Source organism: Passer montanus, unplaced genomic scaffold, assembly GCF_014805655.1.
Source record: "Passer montanus isolate IOZ18808 unplaced genomic scaffold, ASM1480565v1 scaffold11, whole genome shotgun sequence".
Classification (NCBI taxonomy): Eukaryota; Metazoa; Chordata; class Aves; order Passeriformes; family Passeridae; genus Passer; species Passer montanus.
The window spans coordinates 8,304,886-8,317,925 of NW_024357613.1; the positions used below are offsets into that span (position 1 = coordinate 8,304,886).

Genomic DNA, 13,040 nt, shown 5'->3' on the forward strand with positions numbered 1-13,040 from the left:
CCATGGAAGAAAATTTACTGAAATCCTATCTTGTCAGAATACAAGTCCCACTCATTTTGCTTCCAAAACTAAAGTAACTTTGCTGGGTTTAGTTTGAAAGGAAAAAAGAGAAGATTAAAAAAAATATTTAAATTGTTTCTGATATGCTAGTATGTGTATTACAATACACATACGATACCTTTTATACTATCCAAAACATTTTGGTGAATAAACTGTTTCTTGAGGACTTCTAAATTTGTGCCTTTTATTTGAAAATGAGAGATTTGAAATTTGAAATGTCATGCTGATAAACAGAGAAAACTGGTTTTGTTGCTTTGTGAGCCTGCATCACCCCGTGGTGTCTGGCATGGTCTCCTTGCCACCTGCGTCCATCTGTCCTTGGTTTGTAATCTGCTCTGGGTACTGCTGCTGGTACCTGACTTCACAAGATGTGGTGACTCATTTGAAGAAAGTATTTGAATATACAGGGAATTAATGCTGCTCAATTTAAAAATAAAGGCTCTTGACAAACACAAATTGTACCTCCCCCCCCTTATTCCATATTTTGAAAAGCCCATACTCATTGCCTCAAAGAGAAAAATAATTTTGAAGGAAGCATATGTTTTATGTCATTGTGACCTTCAAAGCTCAGACCCTGCCTCTCACCTCTGTTCTAACACTGGAATGGGAAAACAGGCTTTCCTGCAATTTCAGCTCTAACACACTTTCTCAGTTTGAAATTCCTGTAGTAGCTGTCCTGGATAAACTAAGAGGAAGAAGACATCTGTAGAAAAGACAAGAGACTTCTGAACAGATGGATCATTAATTAAATATTCATTTTCAGTGTTGGTGGCTTTCCTTAATTCAGTAGCATTATTTACATAGTAGGTTTGGACTGTAGCATAAAATGATTACAATAGTTTTAAGCTGATTTTTTCCCCAAAAGAGTAATAGGCTTAAATTAGACAAAGTAAGTCATTTTACATAAAGATCCATGATAAATAACAGATGTCTATTTACTCTACACTTGTTTTTACATTTAAGTATTTATTTGATCTTTCAGTGGCAGATATGGGAAGAAAAACCCAAACCTCCAAACATTAGTATTAGAATTTTTCAGTTTAGCCAGGTATGGCAGTGTATGGTTAAACCATTTTCTACTGTCAGATCAAAAATGCAGCATTATTTGGTAAAGAAATACAAATCTATGAGGCTGTTTGCTCACAGATTATATATGTATTCCAGAGTCAAATATCTGGCATTTACAGTCTCTCTGCAAAATAAAAAAAAACCCTAACCAAACAAAAAAAAAATCTGTAAAAGCACTTTTTAAAACAAAATAAAAATATTTTAGTGTAGTTCATTCATTTCCCTCTACCCCAGTCTCTGAAATACAAATAAGTATTTCCAGTAAGCTATCCCTGAAGAACTAAATGTCTCAGGGGACTCGTAATCACATTTTTGGAGTCTTTCACCTCTAGTTCACTGATTCAAATACAGCCAACATGCAGTAGTGATGGAAAATCATTGAGATTTGCAAGCTGTTTGTGGCCTGTGTGAAATGAACTGGCATTTCACTCCATTTCTTCGAGGATCCTGAGAGACACTTGACACTTCTGAAAGCACTGATGCTGAGCTCCTTGCAGGATCCATTTGGGTCCCCACAGAGTCACAACCAGGGCTGAGGTTATCAACTAGCATCCCATTCCAGACAAATTTCCTCAGTACACTGATCACTTGGAGAAAATTGGTCCTTAGCCACCTGGAAGATCTCAGTGGGCAAATGTTTTCTCCACGTCAGGAAGCTGGTGAAACCAGGCTGAAACGGCAGATCATTCTGGGGTCACCACACTGCACTGTTGCTTCCTGTGCCCCACAAAGGCTGGCTGAAAACAGTTTCATTTTCCAATTCTGGTAATCTGGTACTTTGTACTTTCAATTGGCATTAGTTATACTTAATTTAGGGAGAAAAACAGCAGAAAAATGTTTCTTTCTGCAAAAAGAAATTACTATATTTTTTGGAGCAAGGATGACTTTGTCTCTTTCTTTAGACAGAGGTTCATCCATAGTTAGGAACAGTTAATACAACATCCTTTATTGAGATTATACGTACCATATTATAGAAAATTTGTCTGACAATATTTTGTTTTCTCATCATCCACAAATTATCTCACATCTGTTTCCCAGTGAAGCTTTACATTATCACTTAAATGATTGCATGTCCTTTATGCTCAGGACTAATCTTCACAAAAATTGCAGATGTTTTTATTAAAATAAAGTAGTTTTTTAAATGAACATTTAATATCTTGTATTAGAAGTTTCCTCAGAGGGAAGAAAGTAAAGTCTATTTTCATTAATCACTAAATATAACGTGGGGAAATTAAAACATTTGGATGTCATGTCAGCTATATATGTTGTCTTCTATGATGTCACATTTGATTTTCTTTTTTTATGACTTTGACAGCATCATATTAAAAATTTGATTGCACTATGACAGTACAGGCTATGAATTATTCAGCTTATAAGTGCAGTCTTGCAGGAAGACTGTTTTGTATTTCTTGCCATTTCTGAAAAACTGGCATTTAAAAAAATGTAAAAAGAAAGGGAAAATGGTTACCATTAACTAATTAATAACTTGAGCTTGGCAAAGGTAACATCATTTTAATAGAATATCACACAAATTAAAACCAGATTAACTCTAACATGCCACGTTTTTTAAAAGTCACTTGAAACATTATTCTCAGGTTGACATTTTGGCCCTGAGAAAGAGAAAGCAATCCTCCAATTCATTTTGAGTGAAGTCAGGACTTCCTTCTAACTGAGGAAAGCCCATACATTTCTAATCTGATTTCAGTATCTATCACTCTGAATTCTTGTGGTACTTAGTTGAATTACCCATCTCTTCTCTTAGCATACACCCATGCTATTAATGTTTACTAAGTCAATGGGGCTTTTTCCATTTGACTCCCAAAATGGAGCCAAATATTTAACATTGGAGTCTCGGGCAATTTTTGCAACTCTTTCAGTATTTATACTGTGCTTTTCCCATGATGTCTTGTTTTTGCCAGCTTTCTTTTTTCTTCCATTTTACTACTCTCTAGTGTTAAATAAGTGCAATCTGTTGGTTCATTTGCATCAAACAACTTTATTTGTAACCCTTTTCAGAGTGCCCAAATTTGTCTTTTCTTCATTACGACTTAAGGTTATTTTTAAATCTCTAAGGATATTTTTAATCACTAAAGATAGAAACATCTACCCTCCATCTTGATTAAATTAATCTAGTCCTTTCGTGTCAGAGCCTTAAAGCAAATAATGCCATTTTAAGAAATATGCTATTCCCACTCCCTAATATGAAATTTTAGTGGTATCATATATGAAAATATAATTCAAAGTCAAACATTTTCCCAGTAAACATGACTATTATTTGGTGACAATAAAGCTGCCCCTAGCAAATAAAAAAAAAAAGTTTTATTCCTTCTCACAAAATTATCTCATCTGAGATGTCTGGGCAGGTAAGAACTGTAGGCCTGGCTACTGCTTAGGAGGGTAAAGTGTGGAATATTCCATACAAGATACAAAATAAACCCTTCCAGCTATGATAATGGGGAAAAATACAAATTATCTTTTCATGTCCCCATTCCTCAAAAATAGATAGCAGAGTTGTCTTTGATTCTGCTTACAGCAGTGTCTGGGGAGAATCTCATACTGAAATCAGTATGAGTGATTTAGCTGGGATCAGAATCATGACAAAAGTTATACTACAAAATAGGCTTGCATTCCCTCAGAAATACTTGATGCTTATTCAAGAGTTCAGTCTGTCATTAAATATATGTATTTTGCTGTTCTTCATCTCTTTTCCAGCATCTCTAAATTCCAACTTGAAGATAAGAGTGCCTGTTTTCATTATAAGCAGTGAAAATTAGTTATGGATCACTTACACTACATTATTTTAGTTCACTTATTTAACCTGAATCTAGACTGTTTCTACACATGAATCACCCTGGGACAGCATTTTTTCATCCTTAAATAAACATTTACACATTTGTGTTGCTTTCCTACTGATAAGCCAAACATTTCAAAATGTACAATTGGAAACAAAATATCACAATTCAATAACATTTCATTCATATCAATATCACTCTTCAAATGTTATGTCCAGGAGCTACCAGGACAAAAATCCTCTGTCCTTATCATTTACTGCTCAATCTCTACCCAAGCAAACTCTGGTCGAAGACAACAAATGGTGTCTTCAAACGTGTAGAGTAAAAATGTCAAAGTAGTACAGCCCACTACCAATTTTATGAGTTTTAACATCCATCCTCCTCATTGGTTTCAGGGTTTAAACAGTGTCCAAAAAACTGACTAAAATGAAATCAGAATCAGATTTAAGTTTCCCTTAAAACTATATGCGTTTTGACTGAGAATAGGCTGACCATTAAAAGTAATAAACTTACTTCCATAATAACCTTTAAATCTTTTTGTTTCAGACCGCCACCAGCTGTGGCAGGTAAGATGTGCTGAAACCATTCAGATGAGTCTCATAGAGACTCCTCTCTTCACTACGAGGAGAAAACTATCATCCTGTGGCTTGTACAGAAAAGCAAAATCTACAGAATCAGGGTTTTACAAACGACATGCTTTACTTGTATGTAAGAACACTTGAATCCCTTTATCCAGTGTAACGCAAGACTAGAGAAATTGTCTGCAAGTAAGAAAAAACACTGCGAAAAAGTATCAGTGAAACACATGAAAAAGCACAAGCCACAATCAAGCTAAAATTCTAACAAAATTTAGCAAAAAGCAGGAATTAGGAGTGGGGGGTAAAGACATTTTTGCCCAGCCTCCTCCAGTCATTAGTGTTATCACAGCACCAGCTTCTGGAGAAGGGAGTGAAGATTGAGTGTGAATCTTATATTTGCGCTTGTTGTCAATTTGGCAAAGAGACACGAGACTGCTTTATTTCTCTTTATTGTCCTCTCTTTCTTTTTTCTTTTTCTTTTTAGTTAAGGGAGTCCCCAGGTCTTTAACATTACTCTGTGACAGAGACAAAAAAAAAAAAAAAAGAATCGGGGACCGCTGCTGCCATAACAACCCTTCTACAGGGAACTGTTGGGATACAGATAGTTACTATACTAGCTACCACCAGCCGTGTGCATCATGACACATAAAAACCAGAAAACCCTTTTCAGAGACAGCATCCCGTCGTTTGCACTCGCGGTTCTGGGCAGCGAAAGAAGAGCAAGCAGACACTTCTAGCCCTCCCCCCCACCACCGCCACCCCCCTCCCCGGTCACTTTATTTATTTAATTATGCAGGTGGAGGGAGTGCCAGAAAAGTCCATTTGAGCGCTGAGCCTGCCCGAAGCCGCCCCCCGAGCCCCGAGGGAAGGGGCCGCACTCCGGGAGGGGGACCGGGACCCTCCGCCACCTCCCTCCGGGGCCACCCCGGGGAAGCCGCCAATGCTGCTGAGCTGGGTCCTCCCTCCCCACCTACAAATGGTCCCTTGCAAAAGTTAAGGCGCTGCCCCCTCTCCGAGCAGCCCCGGGGGTGCGGGTCGGGGGGCTCGGGGGTCTCCTGGCCCCGGCTGGGGAGCGGCGCTGCCGGGATGTCCATGGGAGATCCCCGTGGGAACGGGCAGCGGTGCCCGGGAGGGGCAGCAGGGCGGGAGCCCCGTTGCTCACATCCCGGCGGAGCGGCGGGGACACCCCCGCTGCCCCGCGGACCTTCCGCTCGGGCGGAGCGCGGGCCGGGACCCTCCGTTCCCCGGGGCGGGGGCAGGGGGGAGCGCGGAGCCTCCCCCGCCGCCCCCCGCTCCCCCTGCACTCGCCGCCGGGGCCGCTCCGGGCTGGGAGGCGCGGGAGCGGGCATGCGGGGAAGCAGGGCAGGTGCTTTTGGGGGCCAGGGCGCAGGGCCCGCTCACTCACCCGTCCGGGGCGGGGGCTGCGGATGGCGCGGCGGCGGCGCTGCCCCCGGGGCGCGGGGGGCTGCGGGGCAGGAGCAGCAGCGGGCGCGGGAGCAGGGGCGAGCGGCGGGGCCCGGGCTGCTCCTGGGCGCGCTCTCGCTGCCCATCCCCGGCGCTGCCGCCGTCGCCGCCGCCGGAGGAGGATGCGAGGGAGAGTCAGCCCCGGGCGCGGGCACGCGCAGCGGCGGAGCGGGGAGGGGGGGACCGGGAGCGGCGCGGGGGCGCGCAGCGCAGGGGGAGAAGAAGCTGGGAAGCTCGGGCTCTCCCTCTGTCCTTCGGCGCTTCCATCCCTTGGTCCCCCAGCCTTTATTTTCTCATTTTCCTACCCCTTCTTTCTCCATCCCTCATCCCTGCATCCCTTATCCTCCCATCCATCCGTCCCTCACCCCCCATCCCTCCACCCGTTATCCCTCATCCATCCGTCCATCCCGCCATTCCTCAGCCCCTCCGCTCCCCCGGCCTCGGAGCCGCCGTCCCCCCGCGGTCCCCTGCCCGCGCTCCCTGCCGCAGGGTGTCCCCGGAGCTCCCCGGGGCCACGGCAGGCGTGATGCTGTCCCCGCGGGGCATTCACACGACTCCCCCTTCCCTCTTCCTGCCCCCGGGAAGGGCGACCTGCTCCTCTGAAGGACAGGAGTTCCCCCAGCCTCGCTCCCTCACTCCCGCCACAATCCCTAAAGCACTGCTACAGCTTTCCTCTCCTGCTCTCCTGCTCTTCCTTTCTTCTGCGCCTTTTTTTTTTTTTTTTTTTTTTTTCCTACACGGCAGGAGGAAAAAAACCCGGTTCTGTGGTAGGGAAAAGGGGGTAAACAAGAGGGAAGCATAAAATACAGTAATCACTGACTGTATGAGAAACCAACCATAAACTGGGTTAGTTCTTAAAAGCAGTCTTTCAAGCCTGCTCCTGAAACCCAAAGGATTTCCTGGATGTTTATTTAGGATCAAGAATAATACAGATAATTAAAAATAAAAGAAAAAACAGCTCAAAGTACATTGTGTAAAGATGAGACCTACGAATCAAGTGAGTCAAAAAAAAACAAGCACACCAAAAGCTGGCTATCAACTCTTTATCCTTGTCCTGAACTCTCCCTGCATTATATAATGTTGATAAACTGCTGCAAGTACGTTTGGGGAAAAGATACTGCAATGATGAGAGCACACTGCTTTTTATTAGAGCACATTAGTATCCTTACCTGACAAGTAGTTTCTTCAGAGGTTCATTTGCACGTTTCTCATCAACCCTCCAAGTAAACAATTTACTCGATTTTCAGTGCAGACATATGATTCCCTGGTGTCACTGTCTCTGTCCTAGACGTTTCTGAATGGCTTGTGGATTAACTTACTGTGCTCTTCTGCTCTGCCTTGTACCAGGAGCTGTGCAGGTATCAACAGCTCCCACTTGTGAAGCCAGGAAAGAGAGAGATTGGGTGGATTTCCACGTAGCTCCACAAACTGCTGATTTGCTGTAAGGGCTAGAGTCACTTAGAGAGTAGGTCTGGTCTTCTAGCAGGTTTATTCAGAAAGAGAGGCCTGACCCAAAATTCACTGTAGACAATACAAATATTTCTATAACCATAGTGGGAATTGGTTTAAGCCCTCGTGAGCTTGCTGTTGGCGTGAAGGTATTTCTGAGTGCAGCTATTCCAGAGAGAAATCCCTGGGAACAAGAAAAATTACTCCCAGGGAACAGGAAAAGGTACTAAAATATGCATCTTTTTCATAAGATTATGGAGAGAAGGTCAGGGACCTGTCTCTGTTTCCCTGCAGCTGTTGGCAAAAAATATGCACTAGAAGGCAGGATACAGCCCCTGGCTAGAGGATGTCTTGTGTCACTGTAGGCTCAACCAAGCTACCAAATACAAAAATGAAAGGGAAGGGAAATTACAGGTCCAGCTCTGGGCATCACTGAAGTCACTAGGAAAAGAACTTAATGTTTCATTTTGAACCACTGCAGCCGGCAAAGAAATTCAACAAATTAATCTTTCAGTGTGTTTTTCTTCTCTGGTCTCAGTCCTGGGATTAGATCTAAGCACCATTCTAACTTGCAGATTTTTACTATTTTGCCTGTGTTTGTCTTCCCCACCTCCTCTTTGCCTTCTCCAGCACAGGATCTAGGTTGTTAAGAGAAACAGAGATAGTCAGAGAAGGGAAATGGGGCAGTGGGAAAGATTTGGGCTCTGTATAGATAATGACATCATTTTATCTAGCATGAGAGGCAAAGAAATTGGCTTATATTTTTTAACATAGTTAAGATAGGCGTTTAAAATATTTCATGTAGTTTTTAATATAGTAATTTTTTTGTTGTTGTTTCTCACTTGTTCACTAGTTGCTGATGAATGACTTCAGTAGGGACAATACAATACTAGTCGGGTAGTTAAGAGTCATTCCTGAGAAATGAGAGACTGAGTGTAAACATTTTTTTTCACTGAGATTCAGAATAGGAAATGAACCGTTGAGGTCTTGCCTTTCCTCAGATGAATGGCTTTAGCTCTCCTACCTTTGACTACAAGTTTAGCTTGCATTAAAGGAAGCTTGCATATGTCCACTGAATAGTTTTCTTCACCAAAATTATTTTGTTGACAATTGGTCAGTTCTTCAGGAAATTACAGGGCTTAATTCAGATTCTTGCATGCTTTTATATATTTGTGCAAGGATTTACGTTTATGTACAACGATCTAGCTATTTTTAAATTATAGCAGAATTTTGCTTATAAAGAATACAAATATTAACCTTTACATTTCAAAGTCATTGTAGTGAACTGGTTTATTCTTTGATACTAGGTTTCATCTCTTCTATAAAACCTTTGTAATTGCAGTAAATATTTTTTTCTCATTGAAGAAAAAAATGTAAGCCCTTTGTGATTATAGTGTTGTTATATAAATTGACTTTGGAAACGCTGGCTGCTGAGCTTGCCACCTTAGACTGGAAACACGCTTATGCTGTCTACTGTCTGAAGGTTCCAAAATATTTTCTGAGAGCACAGTAATAGGTTTTACCCACATAATGGAAAATGTGGATATTAATAGATATTCTTAAAGTAAAAAAGTACAATACTGTCAGGGTCAAAAGAAACAGAACAATATAACAAAAATAAAACAAAAGAAACAATTCCATTCTCAATCAGTTCCTCAACTGCAAAAGTAGATATTTATCAAAATCATGGGAAATTTTTTTTAATCTAACATGATCTGAATATTTACATGAGACATTTTTAAAGGAAGAATATTTAAGAGCTTAATGAAATTCTTTCATGCTCTACCTAAACGTGTGCTCTTCCACTAGTGCTGTTTCCATAAAGTTAATCCCATCAGTGTTTGCAAGGATAGGACTCCTCTTTTTGTCCGCATTTATTTTAAAGGACCCAGAACCCATGCTTGTGAGAGTCCTGTGTGCATTTAACCATTTGTAATTGATTGAGGGTTAAGTGCATCATTTAAAATCTATCACCCTTTGGCTTGCTGCTCTTGGCATTCATTAGTTATGGCTTGCCTTAGGCTTGGCCTTGTTTCTGTAGCTGGATTGCCTAATGCCAGTACCTGGAGCAATGCAATCAGCCTTAATGACCTTGATGTGCACAGGGACTTGATGCAGTTTGCAAAGTTGTGGACAAGGAGTAGGATCCTACACTGGGACCAGAATTGTATTGTACAGTGAGAACTGAACCCAGGATGAAACTTTGGCTTTGATTAAGTTTAACAAATAACACAAAATATTGTTAATATTTGAATCTGAGAAAGAACTGTATGCTTTCAGATCACAAATCACACTCTGTGTGGTTTATGTCTCTCTTTTTAGGCACATTTATACTGTCTGTTAATACCTTTATTCCAGAGAAAATAAATCACTTCTTAAAATATTTTCTATATGGAAAGGTAGATAATAGGTTGTATTACAGCTTTCTTTTATTCACAGAAAATTTTGTTTGCCTTATACGTTTTTTCAAGGAAAAACAAAGATTAAGAATAAGTAATCTGTTGTGAAGTAGGGTGCTTTGGGGTTTGGGTTTGGGGTTTTTTTTTTGGTACATGCATAGCACCATTTTTGTTAAGTCAAGCTGTTTGCTAAGCAGCAGTTCCACATTATACAGGATAATCAGATTTAAAATTTAAAATTAAATGCCTCTGCACTATGACTCATAGGATTGATCCTGAAAAAGTGTTTTGCTCTAATAGGCCAAGACAAAGCAAGGACTTAATTCTTGAATTCAGAATGGTCTGTGGTACCACTGCTCTAAAGGGACCATGCTGCATCTAAGCTTCAAACTCCACTGAGCTCAAAGGATGGCTGTGAAAACTACAACTATTCTAGTTAAGGCTTTCTGTCTCAAATTTCTTAACAAATTTGGTCATCTTCTCTTACCAAACACAAAGAACTTTACAGGCAAGCTTATGTCAGCTGGTGAAAAAGTGTGAGAGAAGAATTGAAGTACAGTTACCCCTTTTCTATTACAGGAACAACTTAGGAGAGGGAAGATAGAATCAGAAACCAAACATATAGTATACAACTGGTATAACTTTCTCCCCATTTTAATCAAGTGTAAAAGAGACAAATAATTGAACTAAGGAACTTCAATATACTTACAGATTCTCATAATATGCAGTAAATCTTTACAGTTCTACTCTCCAAGGAGATTCTTGAGTAAATAATAATGACTTTGGCCTCTTGGATAAATGAAGATGGATGCACTGAGAAAAAATCTAATTATAGATTTCTCCTGCCTCTTTCCTGCCTTGACTCTTATCTTGTGCACCAGTATTATATTGTTGATACTTCATATATATATAGTTCAGTAGTGGTACACTCAATGGAAGCTTAATTCAGGAAAAAGGGAGCACAAAACCTTCAACTGTATTAGTTCAGTGTTAAATCTGGTGGTTTTGGAAACAAAGAATCTACTAATTTCTTTGAAAATTACCCAGTGCTACCAAGTCAATACACCTATGTTGCAAACTCTGTCTGTTCTGTGTATCATCAACAGAATTGTTCATTAAGGGCCACACCTTCACTAGGAATGATTTAAAGTTATTCCTACAGTAGTGTGTCGTAGTAGTAACTCTTTCTAAATAAGGATGTGGCTTCTTTTGTGAAAGTTATGTATTGCATACTTTATTTGATCACCTCTGAATTAAACAAGCTGAGCAGCTGAACAAATTTAACAGCTAAAAGCTCTGGTTTTTTGTGGGTTGTTTTGTTTAGCTTTTCTTTTTTAAATGCAACTATGCTTATAACAGGAGCTTCTGCAAGACATTTCCATATCAGTGGATCACAGGGCTATGCCCACAGAAGTCTGCAATGTAGGCATAGCTGAATTTCAAATTGCAATTGGCAGCAGAATATAGTAACTGTTATTGAGTGCATTACTGGAAGAAAATAGGGACCCAGCTGGTCTGGCCATTTTTACTGCTAACACTGAGGGGAATAGAAATACAGCCTTTTCACGTGAGAGCCCAGTCTGGTTGGGCAGAGCCTAGAGTTAGAAAAATGGACATGTTTCCTACTTGAAACATAAAGTCAATTATAGAATGGTTTGGGCTGGGACGGACTTCACAGATCTGTTGCAACCCTCCCTGTGCTGGGCAGGGACATTTTCCACTAGAACAGGCTGATCTGTATGCATGTGACCAAACTAATGGAGAGAAGTACAAACATTTAACTCCACAGTAACGCAATTTACAGTGTCCTTGAAGGGACATATTAAACTTTAAAAGTCTTCTTGCCCATGTGAGAGTTAATCCTCTGTTCTCTCAGTGTTTTTCTTCAGTATCAGTTGCAACTGTTAAAAATTAATTATAGACCTGACTCTTTCTTTTGCACTGTTCTCTTAGATTCCTGTCTTCTCTCATTTGTCTGGAAGGACTACAAGGTGCTTGGAATCACAAACCATCATTTGTTCTCACTTTTTACAGTATGTAGGACAATAGAATTATGGTACACTGTACGGTTCCAGCTAGTAGCTAGTAATAACAACAATGCATCAGCTCCAAATCACATGGGCTAGACATCTGGGACATATGGAAAGCCTCAGATTCCTTTGATATTGGCAAAATATGCAATGGAATGGGAAGCAGCAGTGAAAAGTTTGTGTATGTAGACAAGCCACAGTTAGTAACCCACACAGGGATTTGAAAAGCTGCCTTTGTGCTGACCACTGGAGATGCAGGAGATATGGTGAAAAAGAACTTGGAGCTCAGGAAACCTCTGCTTCCAGTATATGTAATGTCAAGGGTTTTCATGACAGGTAATGGTAAATTATTGTTTAAATATTGTTTGCAAATTTGCAGAGAAAGAAAAATAATATTTTGAATTATGTTCTTTGAAGTTAAGTACATAATATCACTTGTATACTTTATGAATCATTAGAGAAACAATAGGGACAAAATCTGCTGACATATAACAGATTGAAACTTTTAAGTACATTTGGAAAAGTTTCCATTTTTTTGAGTGTGTAAGATTGAAGAACAAGTTGGACACTGATTAATTTTTTTTTCCACCAAGACCACTTCAATAAAATCCATACAGTAATTAATGTATTTTGAGCATTGACAAACTCCAGAACTTCATTTGTGCATTCAAAACGTGATCAGTCACACTGGATGTCAATATTCCAGCTTAACTCACTCTCCTGAGAAAACATGTTCCAAAAACTGAGGAGGTACTACTAAACCTCAAACCACAAGATGAGTCAGAATATTAAAAAAAAAGAAGCAAGCATTAATTCACAGAATTACTGTTGTGATCATCTAGGGATTCAAGAGAGGCATGGTCTGGGGAGAAAGGAAATCCTCTTGCAAAACTAACTGATAGATTTGGAAGAGAAGTGGTACTCCTATATCACCTTCTCTTCCCCTTTCTTTGGTTGCTACCATCTCAATTATGATCACTCTTAATTGACTAAAATATCCCTGAGGGAGTGACCAATATAGAGTGACTTGTTCTCTGCCAAGGTTTCCTAGCCATCTTTTAAGCTTCACTGAATTTTAGGAATATACAATTCAGATGTAAATTTAAGGTGATACAAAATAATACAAACTTTTCAAAACTAGTGGCTCATATTCTTTTACTTCTACATGTGCATATATATATATATATTTATGTTTAATTC

General features: G+C 40.3%; 1 protein-coding gene across 5 annotated transcripts in view; it reads right to left on the reverse strand.

The window, feature by feature from the left end:
• The window catches only part of FUT9 (fucosyltransferase 9), a 106,616-nt gene extending 99,330 nt beyond the window's left edge, over window positions 1-7,286 (reverse strand). For 3 of the 5 annotated variants that reach the window (XM_039729940.1, XM_039729894.1, XM_039729922.1), the window contains exon 1: window positions 7,132-7,286. Coding sequence is in view for 1 of the 5 variants with exons in the window: in XM_039729884.1 (XP_039585818.1) it covers window positions 5,904-6,048 (145 nt within the window). In the remaining 4 variants the exon portion in view is untranslated. Of the gene's footprint in view, window positions 1-5,903; window positions 6,272-7,131 lie in introns of those variants that run through there. The other 2 variants (XM_039729884.1, XM_039729903.1) reach the window with 2 other exon arrangements.
• Window positions 7,287-13,040: the final 5,754 nt, after the last annotated feature.